This window comes from Perca fluviatilis, chromosome 19 (assembly GCF_010015445.1).
Source record: "Perca fluviatilis chromosome 19, GENO_Pfluv_1.0, whole genome shotgun sequence".
NCBI lineage: Eukaryota > Metazoa > Chordata > Actinopteri > Perciformes > Percidae > Perca > Perca fluviatilis.
The window spans coordinates 21,423,030-21,442,438 of NC_053130.1; the positions used below are offsets into that span (position 1 = coordinate 21,423,030).

Here is a 19,409-nt window from a genome sequence, read left to right on the forward strand (position 1 = left end):
TTATTTTCGTGCAAATATGAATATACATATTCCTCTTCATCTACTCTATTAAATATCACAATAAATACATAGGCACAGAATATAGAAAAGTGATACCTTACAACATCTTTGTTTACATATCAATATTCCTATACATAAACAAAATACAAAATATGGTTACCGTCTTAGGGCCCTTAGATGTTGCTTTACTAGTTTTTTTAAAGCTTGATTTATTGTGCGCTTCTGCAATCTGTGCTGGAAGTGAGTTCCATGCAGCCATCCCTCGATACAATACTGTATGTTGCATTGATTGTGTTCGGGCTCTAGGAACTTTGAAAAGACCTCTGGTGGCATGTCTGGTGGGGTATTTATGTGTGTTAGAGCTAAATGTAAGTTGACTAATATTGATGAGGATATTACACTGTTCATTGTGACTGAAAAACGTTAGATGGCAGCAGTGCGCCCCTAATCTCGCAGTTTAGGTGAATGGAGCCCCCAAAGCCCACGGGTGAAATGTGATGCTTTGCGCCTCAAGACCATACGCGTCTCTCCGTGACCGCGTTACCAGCGTCAGTGTTGCAGAAAGAAAACACTCGTTCCGGTTTGTACCTTTCACATTAAAACTTGCTGACCTTCAACACTTGTAACAGGACTTCAACCAGCAGGGGTGTTTTAATTTTGAGTAAACATTTTCGTATTTCCGGTCTTATAATGGCTACCTCGTGTTAACTTGACGTTAGTGACCGCATTTATCTCCACGACAGGGAGCCTGCGAGCAACAACTTTCCTGACACAGAATGGAGAGAAGCTGACGCACCGTTATTTACCGGACCGTTAACTTCCCTCCTCAAGCTTTTCCTTATGCCATCACAGCGTTCATGCTGCGCCAGACCAGGAAAAAAATAACTGAAAGATAGTGTTGTTACAGTTTGAACACTGAAGAGCTGACAATTCCTCCTTTTTGTTTTTTCCCCTTTCTTCTTCTTCTTCTTTTTGGACACTTTAACCGCGTTATTACGCATGGTGCGCAAAGGGATGGCTCCTCTTCGCAGACACAAAACGGGAGTACAACATGTTTTTTATGTCTATCTCTCTATTTCAGTGGCTTATTCTTACAATATAGACTTAGAACATCCTTTGGTGTTCCGCGGACCAAATTCTAGTTTTTTTGGCTATTCTGTTCTGGAGCATTATCATGACAACACACGCTGGTGAGTCCCATGTTTTAGTGTTCCTGAAACTGCTCTTATTTTTTGTCAATGATGCAATGAATTTGTACTTTTCAAGCAAATGTTGAGAGTGTCTCTAGAGCTTAGGCTGCATCCACACCCAATGAATACAAAACAATAATGCTTATTATTCCTCATAAAAAAAAATAGCCATTTCTGTTTTTACTGTAACTTTTTCTGCTGGCAAAAGATTTTCTTTTTTCATTTAAAAGTTTCAGTAGCACAGATTAAAGATAGTGTAAAGTGTTTGTCCCATCATCTCCCATCTCCTCGTGTCTGCAGGGTAATAGTGGGTGCTCCAAAGGCAAACTCTACCTACAGCAGCTCTGTGCACTCTCCTGGAGCTGTATATAAGTGTCGAGTTCACAGCAACCCAGAGCGCCGCTGCACGGAGATGGATCTGGGAAGAGGTCAGTCACCACTGCCTGCAGCATAAATATAAGAGCATATAATGACATACACGCTAACTGCAGCCTCAGGGCAACACATGCACCCACACACAACTTGAACAGTTCAGAAATTAACATTCATCTCACAGAAAAGTTTACTATCTGCAGTCCACACACACACTGGGCTTTCCTGCAGCTTTTCCTTGTCCACTCTTTGCCTAGTCTTGCATTGCCAGATATCTCCACAGCGCTTGCCTAAACTCCCCCAAGCATCTGTTTTGTTTTATCAGAATAATGCAGCCTTATACTGCTCTTTACAGTGCGACAGTGTTTTTTTTTACCTGTTATATGGAGACATGCAAAAGACAAGAGGGTTCTGTGTGCAGAGGTCCATAAATATTTTTGATAAGTGTGATTTATACTTCTGCTAATATTTTCCAAGCATGTGAGCCAAAAAGTTGAGCCCCCCCAGCCTCTGCTCTGTTCTTGTGGTCAAAAAAGCCGGTGCAGCAGGCATGGCTTTAATATTAACCCTGTGCTCAGTCAATGTGTCACCAAAAAAAACATACATTATCAGTGAGCGTGTGCTGCTTGGTGCTTAGTGAGCCACATGGACCAGAGGAGCTGAACTCTGACGGGCCTCTGGGAGCGCACAGCACACTGACACAGAGAAACACTCACAGCTACATGCCATTGTGCTGAATCAATTGTCTGCTGGGAGAAAGAGAATACAACTTTGGTAATGGGGCCAACTAAGGAAACTAGTAATCTATATTTATTTATAATTTAGTAGAGTTGGACAGAAATTTAGAAGTGCCATTGTCTTTTATTTACCATTGGCTTTATTCTCCTGACTATGCACATGTATGTTAATTTAAGGTTCACTGGATGTATGTTCTTAACAGTTTATGAAGATGTATGGTCTTCATAAACTGGTCCAGGGTTCAAAGTCAGTACTGTTAATAGCATTACAACGCAGTATAAGACACACATCAGTAAATCGTACAGTAAGTTATTTTTGATTTTTATATGTGGACGTTTGACATTTTATGACATTTCTTTGGGCTCAAGGAAATTGTGATGGGCATTTGTCCTTGTTTCCTACTGTTTTAATAACCAAACAATTATTTGATTAATTGAGAAAATAATGGACAGATTACTCAATTATTAAAATAATTATTTTCAGCCCTAAATAGATCCTCATAAAAACACATTTGCTGTAATGTGTTTATGTAAATAATGAAATATCAGGCAATATATTGTCATCAGACTTACAGTCAAATATCAATATAGTTATCAACCTCAAAATATAGCTTTTCAAACTGTAAACTGTGTTAACATCCAGAAGAAGAAATAAAGACTAAAAACCAGAACTCAAATAGCTGTCAGTTGCTGATAAGTAACAAGTGACTTGCTCCAAGACATCCTCCGTCCTGATGACTCAACATTTGCAAACTGCTCTCATTGTCTTTCAGGAAACAAGCCGAGAGAGTCGTGTGGGAAGACTTGCCAAGGAGACAGGGATGATGAGTGGATGGGGGTCAGTCTGGCCCGCCAGGACAGAGCCAACGGCAAAATACTGGTGAGTTCAGGGAATAATGCCACAGTCCCTTCACCAAATTGTTTAATGCGAAACATGTACACTCGTTAAAAAATACCAGATTATACCGACATCATTGTTACTAATGTCTTACCACACTGTTAAAACACAGCTGGTCTGAACATTACAACTCTCCTTTAGTAAAAAGGCCTTTCCTCCCATTCTGTGTTACTTGCTCACAAGCATTTGACTCTAAATACTGAACTTGTTTTGCATATTCAAAGCTATACAGAGTAACAACTAAAAGTCAGACAGATTTGGAAACTGCTGCGTGGTTACATAATACTGTGAAACATCTACCTCGTGTTTGGAGCTGGAAGAGTCAGTGGAACAGGGTTTGTCCAAAGTAGATTGCTGTTTATAAAAAGTGAGAAATGGATAAAAAAAAAAACAGAAGACTAACTGGTGCTAATCCCAAAGGTGCTTGGCTGGGTATTTGCACAGAGATCAGAGGGCAGCTGGCAGAGTTTGTTTAGGCTTCAGCCACTCTGCGGTGGTCCCGTCCAAATGCAGCCTTTCATTAAACGTTAACCCCCGTCTCCTGCGGTGGCTAGCGAGGAAACCAGGAGCCTTGCAGGACAGTTTGAAGGCGACCGGTGGACCGGGCAGCTCTTGACACACTCAACACAACAGGTGTGTGGTGGAATACCTGTCGCTGGTTGACCTCTTATGGGAGTCAAACAAATCACAAGAATTCCTACTTATACAGACGTCCAAATAACTGTCATATGCTGGCATTTTAAAACACCATTCCTTTCAATATGTTTGTCTTTGGTCCATTATTTATACCTCAGTGGAATGTATTGGCATGATTTTCAAATCATGACCCAAACTTTGAAGAGTTCTTGACGTTATAGCGTTGTATAACAACAAGTTTTTATCTGCATACTCTAGACAATAGTCTAGAATAATTTCCAGTTCCAATTTCCAGAGCCATGTGTTGCTGTGCCTCTCTTTTTTGTATCTAATCTGAATGGATTTAAGTTTCAGTGCAACAGAAGGGAAATGGCTGTTTGGCAGATGTGTTTGGTGGTGATTTCATCTGCGCTTTCAGTGAAGGCCTTGTTTGTGACCAGTGAGCCCTTTAACTGAACAGGAACATGACAACAACACAGACTCCAACCATAAAAGCCTTCTTTGCTCCTTCAAAATAACTTGTCAGCTGCTGCAAGAGTTTGCTGTGTTTATGTCAGCTGATTGATCTTTTTTCTTTTAAAATCTGCTTCTACTCAAGAGGGAGAGTTCATGCTGGTATTGCTACTACTGTTGTCCAAGCCATCCTTTGAAACACAAGTGTTTCTCAACATAGTACCTTGCTTCCAAGTCCAGTCATCTGATGCTCTGTGTGCGCCCACAATCTGCCCAGCTCTTATTCATTTAGATTGGCTGTGTGCGTGCATGCGTGTGTGCGTGCGTGCATGCGTGCGTGTGTGGGGGAGTAAAGCAGTGCAAGGGGAAATGAAGTTAACTTTGTCTGGACAGAGGCGTCCAGATCTGTCCCCAGAGCCACATGAGCCCCACCACCATCTCCCCCAGCCCCCCAGGGTACTACATTATTACCACATCTACACATTTATGTGGCCTGATTCATGCAGAGTTTGAATTCGAGTCTATATTATCCTGTTTGTCTATCGATCTGTGGAATGTTTTATTTTGTAGAACACAGCGTCAAAATATTGTTTTGAGAATTACTCGCTGTCAGTTTTCAGAAATGTACCCTATTTCAGCAGCAGCATAATAAAGTAGGAGTTTGTTCTCTGTCTTTTGATCCGCTGTCTGAACCTTTGGCTTCTCCAGCTGCCTGTAAGGCCCGGAGGAGCTCTTTTGAAATTAAAACTTAAAACACAATAAATGCTGCTTAGGAAACACATATCTCATGCTGCAGCTGAGATATTCACACCACAAACCGTGGCTGTTATGGTCGGGGTTATGGATGATGGGCTTTAATTCCCCCTCTTATTGACGATCATTTGACAGCCGCAGAGACGCACTGACTCCAGCCCAGCGAGGAAAGAGCTTAAACCATCAGCGTGGTCGAGGAACGCCTGCCTGCAGTCTGGAGTGTTGGTGTTTACAGCATGAACATGTGTCTGAATTTGTTTTCCGTTCCTGCTTTTCTCTCACAGGCCTGTGCTCACCGCTGGAAAAACGTGTACTACGACTCCGAGCATATCCTTCCACATGGATACTGCTCCATCATTCCTCCCACTCTTCAGGGCAGGACAAAGCCGCTCATCCCTTGTTATGAAGGTACAGTAGAGGCACAAATCGAATGCAGATTTGTCTTCATTTTAACCCACATTAACCTCTCACATTAGGCCGACATAGACACTAGACTGAAAAGATCAAACGCATTGCTGGGGGTGAGAAATGTTATTGGTTTAGTCCAGTGTCTCCCAACCCTTTTGCCTCGTAACCCCTTAAAATCAAGCAAAGACCCAGGTTATGGCCTCACTGTGGACATGAGTTGTGAGCAGTTAATGTGTAATCTTTCTTCTCACTTGGATTTTTAAAAGCCTGAATATTTATTTCATAAGAAAAAAAGAAGAAATTGGACTGTTTATCCTCTTTTGTGGTTACATTTTATCGTGGCACGTGATCTCTGTAGCCAGCACCATCATCTGCTTCTGGCCTCTGATTGGTGTCCTGGCACTGAAGACTAGTAGCAGGAGAGCCTTGAAGTACGATCTCTCGTCCTCAGTCCAACACAAGTACTTTGGCAAGGGCCTACTATTGAAGGGTTTGTTAAGCCAAAGATATAAGATAATGGAAGTGGAGAGTTTGAATTCCCTGCGCACCTTTTTGCATTGCATTGATTTTGTTATGATTGTACTAAATCAAATCCATTTGTGCTGCGGGTTGTTTTCCTCTACAACACTAAAAATCAAGTTCCATTTAAAAACTAATGTACTGTGTAAGATTTGAAGCTGACTCATGCAAATGTGTTCTTCATATATTTTGATATGTGACTCAGAGCTATTTATCAAAGCCTGTTTTATACCTTAATTGTGCTCCCAGGTCAGGATTTCACTTCCTTCCGTAACACGTTGCCAACAGTTGTGGAGAAGCCAGACAGACTTTGCATGGGACCGTATTTACAGTGCATTTTGTGCCAATCCAAGCTCAGTATTTTTGTAACCTGAGAGCACTGTGTCCCCCTCTCCAAGTAAGAGGTCTTCTTGTTGAATGTGGTGTTGCACCCCAGTCTGCTTTGTGGCCCCAGACTCCTTGTGGATGGGACTGGGACTTTGACTAGCTCCATATGGAATGCAGGAAAAACTCCAGTAAACGCTGGCTCAAGCACACAGTGAAATAATTTGTGGTTTGTTTTTTCTTACAGACTATAAGCAAAAGTATGGGGAAGAGCACGGCTCGTGCCAAGCCGGGATAGCGGGAGTTTTTACGGAGGTCAGTAACAGTGCTTGTTCATCTTCTTAATCCATGTAATGCTCTCTCTTTCTGTTAGTCTAACATAGATATAGTTGTTTGTTGTCATCCAAACTCTGTTGTCTGGACACTCATGGAGCTTCATCAATCCATTCACTGTTTGAGTGAGCAGTTGAAACAGATCTTCAAATGTAATTCTGTAACAATTTACATTCTTATCATGTTACATAATACTAATAGAATATTAGTGTATGTAACATGATAAGAATGCATTAGTTATATTCCTTACTGTCTCTTTTTCTTGGCGGTGTCTGAGGAGGTAGAGCAGGTAGTCCATTATTCACAAGGTTGGCGCTTTGATACCGGCGCCTCCTTTTTTTTTTTTTCACAGCTGTCACACACCCAGGTGGTAGTAGGCCCAGACCCAGGCGGGGGAGGCAGGGAGTCCTGCTCAACCTGCTGGAGAAGCTGCTCATATAGCCTACAGCATGCTTATTTTACACTTGTTTTCACACATCACCTCTTCACCAGAGGCAATTTCAAAGCTTGCAAAGAGAATCTATGATCTATGAAAATCCCCTCTCTGCTGTTTGGATGAATCCATTGAAATCCATGTAGCTACAGGTTTATGAAACAAAAGGACTTTTATTTCATTTTCTGACTGTATCGGAGTCTTTGTTTTGCAGTGGTACATTTAAGGTTGAACACACTCAACTCTGGTTAGTACAATTGTAGTTTCACTAAAATATGAATATGGAGTAAACATCAAAGACTGGTTTCATTGACTTCTGCATTTATGAGGCCCTCAGTAGTGAAGTATACATTTTACATCTATACTGTTAAAAGCAACTTAGGGTCTGTTGGCTTTTAACCTTTTTATCTTTCACCTTCCTGTCTGCTCCCCATCATTCTTAGCTTCCCAACCAGCAGCATTTAATTGCTTGTGTGTTGTTGTGAAATCATTTAAAATTTTTAGTTAGAATTCTCATTTGGGGCTATCCTTTAGTTCTGTGGCTTTGTTAACTGAAAAGAGCTGCCTCCAAAATAGCTTTTGTTCATTAGCTATGATTGCATTAAGCAAAATGGAGAAGGGCCTCACATTGGTCTTTGCCTGGGGCCTCCAAATCACCATCTGCTGCTATCAGTGTGTGTGTGTGTGTGTGTGTGTGTGTGTGTGTGTGTGTGTGTGTGTGTGTGTGTGTGTGTGTGTTTGTGTGTGAATGGGTGAATGAGAGGCAAATTGAAAAGTGATTTATCCAGTAAGATAGAGAAGGGCTTTAAATGCATTTACACTTTTTTCTTGTCAGGCGACTCATTTTCTCACTTGATGTGATGTGTGTGTATGATTTCCGTTATCAAATGCCTCAAGTTTCATCAAACCTTTTCTTCCTCACTCTTTGTTGACTTTACTCTCTGGTTAGCAGAGACATTATATATGGGACTGTTGTTCAAGATGCCAAATGGTGTGAACAATTCTGCAGTCAGATATACAAAAGTATTTGTATCAGAGCAGCGGCTGATAACTGTTACCTTATGTTTCCATAGGAAGATACCGAAGGCTGCACTAGCCGCACTTCCACAAGATAAAACGTTTAAGAAAATTAACACTTGACATCATCCTTGGTTCCACAATACCGTTTTGTGTCTCCCACACACTTAGTCTGTAAGCAGTCTAGAAAGGTGAAGTTGGTGCAGTGAGCAGAAGTGGTGAGGGGATGAACAAATACATTTAACATATGAATGCATTTGAGCAAAAATATAGTTAGACAGGAGAAAATGTGCAAATGAGGAATGCATTGAAATGTGAAAATGTAAATTGGACCAGTTTAGACATTTTGTTTTTTATACATTAGCAATATAATTCTTTCCTGATGTTGCCCGTGAGCAGAATGTTCTGCAAAGGTCCTTTTCAAGTCTTGAATTACAGTTACGCTCAATTTGGGACATACAGTAAAGTACAGTGGACTGTAAGTGACTTAAATATGTGTCCTCTGTGCCCAGCTGTGTCCTCAGGGTGTAACTATTCTCACTGGTGAGAAATTTTAGTATTTCTTTATTTTCTCTATGCTAAATAACATTATTTTAGCTTTCTAGTTAGCCTGTTGCTGATCTCAAGCAACTCTACTGGAGCTGCAAACAACTAATCGATCAATCAACAGAAAATTGATAGTTTTAAACATCGATTAATTATTCAAGTTGGAAACTTTTCTCTGTTTTATATCCTTGTAAACTGAATATATATTTGGGGTTTGGACTGTTGGTCAGACAAAACAAGACATTTGGAGATGTCCCCTTGGACTGTGGGAAACTGTGATGGACATTTTTTTCAGTTTTCTGACATTTAGTAGATCAAGTGATTAAGCGATAAAGAACATGACGATTAGTAGCATTCATGGCTTTGCTGTTAAAAATGTTTTTCTGTTCAAAGATCCTAAAATGGGATCATTTCACATGATCTGCCTGCTAACCTGTTGAACATTTCACTACAGATTCTTTGACTTGTGTTTCAAGAGCCTTAGAAAATGTTGTTCACTGCTGTTATTCATACAGCAGTGCATTTTTGGTATTAGATCATTATTGTTTATTATGTCCCCCAGAGTAAAAAAATACAATATATAAGATGAAAAGAACTGCGCAGGTGAGGAGCTTGAAAGCGGATCCACGTCAAATGTTTGTGTATGTAAGATTGTTTAGTCCGCACAAAGCTGTAAATAACACTAGAGAGAAGACAGTCGGCATAAGGAAAGAAAATAATGAATTCAATAATGAACCTACTGTTTTAAATCCAAAGAGACCCACTTCTTTCACAGACTGAGGATGTCAGTGTCGATCTGTTAAAACATTTGAACAATCACCCTGCCTTGAAAGAATGTGAGGAATTCAAAGAAAAGATGTCCAACTGTTAAACCTTATCCTTGTCTGAACCAGATGCGCCCAGATGTTTGACATCACAGCCTAGTGGATAGATACTGCTGAGTAGGGAATTTACTGTGTTGTTCAGTTTGTTTAAGTCCTCAGGGGTGACTACACACCCTCTGAGACACATGACATAGTGTCAGTAGTGAATCAGTAGTGAAAATCAAGACTCTGAGCAATGATGCAACACTTTTAGTGCAGCCGAAACAGAGCATCTTAATTGTCGTGCTCTGGTCCCTTTAATAGCTGTGGAGCATCACAACAAAAAGCAGTGAACAACTCATTTTACAGCTGTCAACGTTGCTTGGGCTCTGAATTCCTGGTCACATCAAAGGAGGCAGTTTCAGCTTGCATGCCATCTGGCTGTGTGGTTAAGAGCAGATAGCACAAACCAGTCTGTGGCCACTGGTTAACCAGACGTTCACCCAGCAGTGTTTTTCTTTTTTCTTTCCTTTTCTTCAGCAGGCCATAACAGTGCAGATAAAAGGTGAATCACAGTCCTCTGAATGAATGTGTTTTTTTTCCTTTTCATTTTCAGGAGCTGGTGGTGATGGGGGCACCGGGGTCATACTACTGGACTGGGACGATCAAGGTGTACAACCTGACTTCTGACTCTTTCTACAACCTGAACAAAGAAGACGTCGACTCACACAGATACAGCTACCTTGGTGAGAGCCTGTCAATGAGGATGATTGTGTTGAATATTAAAAGAATATATGAGAAAGAAATGCGGTGTAACTGATTATTGTCTGTGTCTTCAGGCTATGCTGTGACTGCTGGACACTTCTCCTCTCCTAATGTGATAGACATAGCTGCAGGGGCGCCTCAGCACAGCGGCAGTGGAAAAGTAGGGACTTCTTCTTTTGTCTTATTTACAGCTGTTTAGTTGAAGTCCTCTTGTGTTGCTTGCTACACTGATGCTTTTTCTCTCGCACAGGTTTACATTTTCAAAATCGATGGTGTGTCTTTGGTGAAGAGTTTTCAGGCCTCAGGGAAAATGGTATGAACTTGGATGTGGTCTTATATTCTTCCAGAGGTCTCTGACAGTCCTGTTTTTAATCATTACAATGCACATATATATTGAATTGAGGCTATTGATATATATATATATATATATATATACATATACATATAGTTGATTCTTGCAATGAGTTGCAGACACGCTACTCTGATTGCTTTGTTGTCAGAACTGCACTGTTTACCTCTGCCTTAAGTGTTTAGACAGCATAGGCGATTTAAAGAAAGAACACAGCTGCCAGAAACCAAAGCCAGGGAGGTAGCTAATGCTTTCCATTCCGAGTAAATAAAGACTTAAGTTGTGTAAATATTCCTTTCATGTTGGTATAGATATTAAAAGGGAAGTAAATCCAGTCAGAGCGTGAAAGCATGTCAATGGTATGAACTGAAGAAGAAGTGTCTGTGATCTGACCCATTGCTCTGTGGCTCGGCTTGGTTCCAGATGGGCTCTTACTTTGGCTCCTCATTGTGTGCAGTTGATCTGAACCAGGATGGCTTGTCGGACCTGCTGGTGGGGGCACCCATGCACAGCCAGCTCCGGGATGAGGGCCAGGTGTCTGTGTACCTCAGCAAGGGCAATGTGAGTGGGATCCCCGGGTCAGTGGGAACATGAGAACATAACTTGCAGATTTATGTCCGCACACTGTCTTCGGATGTTCCTATACTGCTATTATTGTCTGCAGTGTCGATTTTTTTTAGCTCTGCCCATGTTTGATTTCTTTCTGTTTGTTATCATGATAGCAGAATAAAACAGTGGAGAATTGTGAGAAGTTATTTAACTGGCCGAGACTAGAGCTTCTGTTTGTACGTTTGTACATTTGTAAGAGTTATTGCGGGGAAGTTGACTGTCTGTTTGGTTGTTAAATTGTTTGGATAAAAGCCAACTAACTGCAGCTGTGGCCAAATAATTTTTATCTGAGAGCTGCAATAATTTCACTGCAGCAATATACTGTAGGACCTTTCTGTATTCTTCTGCCAGCTCACGATATAAACTGGTATCTTGCCTGCTTCTATTGTCAGGGGGTGATGGAGGAGGGAGGTGTTTTGACTGGTGACAATGCTTTCAATGCACACTTTGGAGAATGCATTGCCGCAATCGGAGACATAGATGACGATGGATATCAAGGTCAGTACAAAGTATTGTAATAACACTTTAGAAACTGCCTTCTTGATTTTTAATATACACATTTTTATATGTTAACACTCTCACACTCAGTGTCCACTAACTTTTTGACTGTATCACATGGATTCCTTCAGTGGGTCACAACATAAATCTGAGGGGTCGGAGGTGATAATAAAAAATGTTATTATCAAAAAGATTGATAATAAAAACCTAACCTCTTTGAGCTGTAATCAGTAATTCAGTAACACAACCTGAGAAGTTTAATAGACATCTGAAACCTGTTACAATAGGTCACAATAAGGCATTCATTTCCATTAAGGGGTCAAAAAGTTTAGGAACTGCTGATATACAGGACCACACTGGAGTTTTAACAACATTATTTAGTATTGTAAAGTTGTGTTGACCATTTTTACGATCTTGCAGGCAAACACTGTTCTAAATTTATTGTGAAAATGTCGTGAAACTTGCTGCAACTTAAAACCGGCTTGTCAGTTAATTATTGTTGTGTAGTGATACCTTAAGAGTACTTAAAAGTGCTTCTTATTAATCAGCTGCAATACAAAACAAAGGTCAAATTAATTTCCTCTTGTGTCTCAGATGCCAGAGAGTCCTTGAATGCACCAAAAAGGATGTCTTTAAATTCAAAACTACTGGTATTGCCCTTTAACCACTAAACCATCTCTGGGCATGTAAACCGTTTGTAACACTGGTGAGAGGTCAGAACTCAGACGGGGTCGGTTTTTTTGTATAAGTCTTGTAAGGCTCCTCCAGTGGTTTATGAATCTATATCAAGGCAATGGCAACCACTTTTCAATACCATTAATTTATATTAGGGTGACATTGTCCTGTAGTCATGCAACAAAGCTATTTCCTCTGTCATCTGGTAAATAATAAAGTCACACAGTTTATGTTTCCCACAGTCGCCGATATGCAAATGTTGGCTGGTTGAGATTCCCAGTAGGTGCAACAAAACCCGTCATTTTCACAGACATTTTGTTTGGATTACCCTGCGGCGAAGGGGATCTTTAGAAAATATTGCCCTCTCTCACCCTCGTGTGCACAGAGTCATCCAGACACACAGACATGCATTTACGCTGTCTGTTTTCCTGGCACTTGCATTGGCTTGGCTTTGAGGGCTCAACTTGGCGTCCGTCTCACACTCGAGGCTGGGAGCTGCTGCCCGGTTTCATCTCCGTGTGAGATACGCCTCGAAGCTTGCAGCCTGGCACAAAGTGTGTGTGTGTGTGTGTGTGTGTGTGTGTGTGTGTGTGTGTGTGTGTGTGTGTGTGTGTGTGTGTGTGTGTGTGTGTGTGTGTGTGTGTGTGTGTGTGTGTGTGTGTGTGTGTGTGTGTGTGTGTGTGTGTGTGTGTGCGGAGAAAGATGGCAGCTGGGAAGCATAACTCATCTTGTAACTCGTCACTCTCAGAGTGTCGAAAGAGCCAGACTTGCACTGACTGACATTCTATTATTTACAACCAAAGTGCTACTATTTAATTTGAAAGAACCACTGTAGAAACCAGAACACATTTGGTTTCACTAAGAACAAATGACTTGTTTAATTCTACCTCTGCATAATGAGTTTATTATTGTGCGATATTTACTAAAAGAAAGTGCCATTCGTTTACCATTTCTGCTTTGGTATGCTGCACCACATGGCATGGAAGTGTTTTGGTTTATAAAAAGAAAGTTTATATATGGACCTTCTGTGGAAATGGCATAAGGAGACATTGTTTCAGTGCTCTTGCCAGCACTTTATAGTCTTGTTTCCATTCTCTCAGAGGTCGCAGAAGTTTTTATGGTTACTAACAACACTTAATTGTCTATTAAGACTCTTACTGTAACAGCTTGTTTCCCAGGATTAATGAAAGCTTTGTGCACATTCACAAACACACTACATACTCATTCATTAAAATGCCAACTTTTCACAGAAATGCTTTTTGTCCTCTATTTGCCTCTTCAGATGTAGCCATAGGAGCACCAAAAGAGGATGAATATGGAGGAGCCGTTTATATCTACCATGGGGATGCCACAGGAATCATCAGCAAATACTCCATGGTAAGAACTCTTCCTAGTGTCACAGAAAATGCCAATATTATGTCGTTTAATTTTTTTAACATAAGCAAAAGAATATCTTAATGTGATTTTCTTTTTCCTCTTCTCTAGTTGTAGCTTCTGTCTGTAGCTTCACCAATGAATGCTACATTTTGATGAAACCCATGTGTTCACCCTGTGTATCGAGCTGTTGAAGTAGCTGACTAATGTGATGTGAATGTTATGTAGCCTCAGGAATACACGGAAGACCCGCGTGGCTCTGAATGAGGAGCAAGCAGTTCTTCATGGGATCTTTTTTATTAGTTACTACAAAGTATTTAAGATTATTATTATAAGATAAAAAGATTTAGAACCTGGAGGTGACTAACTTAGCTTATCTTATTTTAGCATAAAGAATGGGTGAAACAGCTAGTCTCTGTCCAAAGCTAAAAAATAATCCACCTACCAGCATCTCCAAAGCTCACTTATGAAGACAATTTATTTTGTTTATTTAATCCGTACAAAAACTTCAGCTATGAAAAAACAAACGCAGAGCAAAAACAAATCATACAATGTGCTCTTTTTTTCCTTGTTGGCTCACATGTGTTATTTGAAGGCTGGTATCATTTGTTACAGAAACTGTCCGGGCGCAGTATAAACCCTGGTCTGCAGATGTTTGGCCAGTCAATCTCAGGCAATGTGGACATGGATGGCAATGGATACGCAGGTATGGTCATACCAAACTAAATGAAGGCTTAACCACACCAGGAACATAAAATGAAAAAAATCAAATAGGAATGGATGAGATTATGAGATATTTAGTTTTTCGCCCTCCTCGGTTTTTGACTCTCATTCTCATGCACAACAGTGCAAAGACTCGTGATCGAGGCATCTTGTTTACTGCATTCCATAGCTGACATTTAGACCTAACCAGCATGACAGTTAAAGACCTCTGTGCATTGTTTTGGATTTGCAGGTGTGATGAGTGCTGTCAGCAGATGTTGCATTCATTTCATGCCCTCTTCATCAATAAATCAATAATGTGTATGTTTTTGTTGCAGATGTCACTATTGGAGCTTTCATGTCAGATAGTGTGGTGCTGTTGAGGTAAGTAACCGGATCGTTCTCTGTGACACTGCACTATTTCTTTCTACTTCTGAGTCGTGTTTATGTCCAATGTCGATGTGGTTGTAGGACCCGGCCTGTCATTACCGTGGATGTCTCCATCTTCCTGCCCGTCTCCATCAACATCTCTGTGCCGCAGTGCCACGAGGGCCACCAGAACCTAAATTGCTTCAACATCACTGTCTGCATGCGCTTCCGGGGCAGACAGCTGCCTGGACACATAGGTGAGGACAAATCCTGACAAGAGAAACTTTACAAAAGTTGTCAGTCCACTCTGAAAGGGACACTAAACTACCTTTGATATTAAATGCGCAAATCACTGAAACAAAAACATATTTCCACAATACTAACGAGTAAGCTAGTAGAGAATAGATTAAAAAACATGTCTACCACTGAGTTGCAGCATGCAGAATACTTGAATCATATTTCAGTTTTTGTGGTTTAAAGGAATTGTTCGATATATTGGGAAATTTGCTTACAAGCTTTCTTGAGAGTTACAAGATTGACACTACTCGTGTCCATGTGCCAAGTACGGAGCTGGAACCAGGAGGCGATTAGCTTAGCTTAGCATAAAGACTTGAACCAGTGGGAAACAGCTAGCCTGGCTCTCTCCAAAGTAGGTATTTCTTGGTGACCAGCGTTCAGGTACAGTGACTTGAGTCTTGACGTTGCTGTAAATTATGAAAATGAATGTCAAAAGCCATAAATCTCAGTCATCATGTGTCACTGGTGTTGATCATATAGAGTATATTTTGGGCATTTTGTGTTGAGAGGGAGTGAAATTCATACTCCTTGAACTTTTGGTGCTCTTTTAAATGGAGTAAATTTGTAAACAATTCTCCCCCTGCTCGGAGACGGTCGGTGTGGTTAGTCTTTGGCCTGCGTTTGGCTGATGGTTTACCCTTCAGCCTTTGCTAACTGGCTCTTGGGTGCGGTGCCTGTTGAGTGCTGATGTGCAGTCCTGTTCCAGTGTTTGGGTGTGGTCATTCACGGCCACCCCAAGGGAGCAGGAACCCTGTCTTTACATAATGACCATGATGTCCTGGCTCACAGCAATAAAGCCTCTCTGTTTAGCCGTCTGGCTAACACCATGGAAAGTGTAGCACTATGTGTTTGGTGACTCCCTTAATGAAACCTTTCTTTGCCTCCTCTGGAGTGAGCTCATGGCGTTCCCTCGGTCGGACGGAGGAAACAGTAGGCTTTGGTCTGACTGGGGTGTGTTTGCCACCCTTCCCACTGTTTTATCAGGGTAACACCCTCTTTAAGAAATTACTACAGACTGAGACTGATTCATTCAGAGGAATGGATTTTAAATGGCCAGATGCCCATATATGGTTTTCTCGGAAATATTGGTAATGTTTGCTTCATGATTTCTTAATTCAAAAAAGGATTTGAAGATGTTCTGTGTCCCTTATCACTAAGGCCAGGGGTAGAACCAGCAGGAATGTTGTTATTGAAATGTTTTCATACACAGTAATACCAGTTTAGCCCCTGCAGCTGGAAAATGACTTCCTTTTTGTTTTGCTAATGCTTGTTAATTGTAAAATATTGGCACAAAAAGGACGTTTTAATATATAAAGTCTTTGCTGGCTTAGTTGTGGATGAAAGATCTGAAAATCTGATCTAAATTCTCTGTCTAGTCTCTAGAAGATGAAATTGAAAGTCCTGATAGTTCAAAGTCAATGCTAAATCAATGTTCATCATAGTAGCAAACCAATATAGGCAATGACATTACTGAAATTAGCACTGTGTTCATTACACAACATGGAACAGAGGGCTCTTGTTAACTTAAAGTGATATCAGATGATTTGACCAAGAAATGTCAAACATGTTCCTATGTTCCCTGCATGCTTGAAGTGTTTCTTAAGATTATTTTAAGATAATCTCCAATAACTCGAAGAACCATCACTGTCAGTTGAGGTTATGAGTAATGGTGTTTCTGCCTCTTCTCAGAGTTGCTGTATAACTTGACAGCTGATGTGGATAAGCGACAGAAGAGCCAGCCTTCCCGGGTCTACTTCACTCAAAGTGGATCTCAGATCAGCCAGATGAGCCAGCAGCTCAGCTTGGACATCAACAGGGAGCAGTGCCAGCGCTACACTGCCTACGTTAAGGTAAGGTTGGATTTTCTGGTCTTATTTAGTGCTGGCTGTGTTTGTGTTGGGCTGTCCATGTGCTGTTCGTGTCCTCAGCTGATCTCTCGGCTGCTTTCACATAACCTTGAGCACTCTCACTCAGCAGTGCTGATGTATGATACAAGTTATTTGCACATGTCTGTTTGTCTATCTTATCTGTTTATGTGGCTTTTGGTTGGAGCATCAAAGTCCGTACTTTTCCAGCTAAAATGTTTAGACAGATCAAAACAAGAGGAAATTAAAATGTCAATATAAATGAAAGGCCATCACATACTGTATCTCATAGTGGTATAACTGCAGCTGAAGGCTACGGATCAGCAGGCATCTGCTGGGTAGCTCTTTGTGTCACCCTGCTGGGTTAGGTTAAAGGTAACAAGCAGGCCCTTGATGGTTCGTAAAAACCATGCTGCTCAAGTGTGCGTCTGCAGAAACTGACAGAAACAGGAAACAGAGTCCCCTTTGTCATCGCATAGTCCCTCCGTTGTGTTCCTCTGTGATTTAGCCGTGTAGCCTCAGAGAGGGTCCCCGTCCTGAGGGCAACTTCCATGTTTCACCTTCTCTAATGCAGAGGCCAACTGCAGGCCTGTAAATTTCACTGGCATTCTTAACTGTACTCTCCAGGCGCTTTCACCATGGGAGGCTGAGCTGCTGACTGAGGGGGGCTGTCATTACCACGCCTGCCTCTCTTCCTTCAACCATTCAGACTGTAATGAGTGTATATCACACAGTGCAGTTGCAGCAACAGTCTCCTTTATTCGTCCCAACATACACATCACAGTTATCAAGGTTTATTCGGTGATGTCTGGCATGTTTTGATCCAGGCTCTTCAGTAAACCTGGATAGAAGAATTCTGAATTTAATTTTCACTTCTCTGCGTTTAATTTTCAACACACAAAACATTAACAGCAGGGTAAATCATGTGAAGTATTGTTTCCGCCCACAGTGAATCGGACATTTCAACACTTGAACCAAACATCTTCAGGTTTGTGGGTGGGCAAGTGAATTATCACTCAGTCGTAGCTGCCACATATCTGTGGCATCTCTCTAGCTGTGAGATAAACACACTTATACTTTAAGTGTAATCCATCAGGCCACATGTTACTTCAGGGGTGAGCTGTATTTTGCAATTTACAGCACTAATGTTGCTGGATGAAATAACACTTTGATGTTGTTGAAGGAGTAGTTCTTTTTTGGGAAACATTGTTGTGGATTTACGAGGGGTCGTGTGCCGAACTTTTTCTTGGCTGGGCACAGTAACTTCCTGAAGTCTGCAACTTGTCTTTTTTAATTTCAGTTTTTGTACAGTTTAAACCAACAAGATATAATGTATTTTTTAGTGGCATTTAAGGTGCTAGGGATTTTTTTTTAACATTTTCCAACACAACCAGGCTAGTTGTTTCCAGTCTTTACTGTATGCTAAGCTAAGTTCACTGTCTCCTGGCTCCAGCCTATTAAAGGATACAAGAATGGTATCAACCTTGAAAATGTCGAACTATTACTTTAACACTCAGTAAATATTTCAGTTTACAGATGACGCAGATAACATTACATATTTTGTGGGTATTTCGATTGGCTTGACTGAGGTGTGAAGTGTAGCATGGTTGCCACTCTAGCTGTGTGGATTATTATTTTTTCTCTATATGTGGCCACAAATTCCACCTGCTCAGCAGATAAAAGAAGAGGTGAGATTCCCAGAATTTCCAAAAGCTGAAAAGCCACACAGGACGGTAAAGGTGTGGTGCCCAAATTACAACTTCACCAAACTGTTTACAGGCTTAATGACCTTAGATATGTATGGAGAGTAAAGGGGACAAAGATTACGACCTAGCATGATAACCGTCTGCTATGAGTCTTCATCATCATACAGTACGTGTTTTTACTAGAAGAGCTAAACAATCGCCATAATCAGAGGTGATCTGGCTCCGCTCTTAGATGGGTCTAGTCTGCTTGACCAATCGCATCATTTATCTTCCTGATGTGTCTGCCCACATGAGCCCTCCCATTCCACAGAAGAGGTATGCTAATGGCAACCAGCATCCCGAAAGGGGGGGGTGAAAACACATACACATACATAAAACATACAGTGAAAACACAGGACTGGCGTCACAACGGGGTGCTGGGCTGCTGTTGTGTCAACTGGAGCTGCATGTTGGCGCTGCTGATGGAAAACCCTCCAGTCAGGGTTGATTGCTCAAGCCCTGATGCATGAGGGCCGATGGAAGCAGGCCATGAGCTATTCTGAGCCACTCTCACGTTTGTAACTACACCGACCATCTGTCGACCCCATTTGTTGACTTTATAAATGATATAAACACTTTTAAAGGACCTCAGTTAACAGCTAAACGTAATAAAGCACTGTTAAAGTTGTGTTTGTTCTACATAATGTACTGTACATGCAGCAACAGGACTTGAACACACATGCTCAATTTTCACCATCTGAAATCATGTAAAAAGCTGGACCGGCCAAATCATGTAGTG

General features: G+C 41.2%; 1 protein-coding gene across 1 annotated transcript in view; it reads left to right on the forward strand.

Moving 5' to 3' along the window:
• The first annotated feature begins 736 nt into the window (after positions 1–736).
• The window catches only part of itga9 (integrin, alpha 9), a 50,291-nt gene continuing 31,618 nt past the window's right edge, over positions 737–19,409 (forward strand). Inside the window, exons 1-15 of the mRNA XM_039784109.1 lie at positions 737–1,190; positions 1,491–1,618; positions 3,073–3,179; positions 5,324–5,447; positions 6,538–6,605; positions 10,039–10,168; positions 10,262–10,347; positions 10,438–10,500; positions 10,960–11,097; positions 11,538–11,643; positions 13,601–13,695; positions 14,308–14,398; positions 14,733–14,778; positions 14,866–15,020; positions 16,750–16,910. Of these exons, the coding sequence (XP_039640043.1) occupies positions 1,000–1,190; positions 1,491–1,618; positions 3,073–3,179; positions 5,324–5,447; positions 6,538–6,605; positions 10,039–10,168; positions 10,262–10,347; positions 10,438–10,500; positions 10,960–11,097; positions 11,538–11,643; positions 13,601–13,695; positions 14,308–14,398; positions 14,733–14,778; positions 14,866–15,020; positions 16,750–16,910 (1,689 nt within the window). The 5' untranslated portion in view covers positions 737–999. The remainder of the gene's footprint in view (positions 1,191–1,490; positions 1,619–3,072; positions 3,180–5,323; positions 5,448–6,537; positions 6,606–10,038; positions 10,169–10,261; positions 10,348–10,437; positions 10,501–10,959; positions 11,098–11,537; positions 11,644–13,600; positions 13,696–14,307; positions 14,399–14,732; positions 14,779–14,865; positions 15,021–16,749; positions 16,911–19,409) is intronic.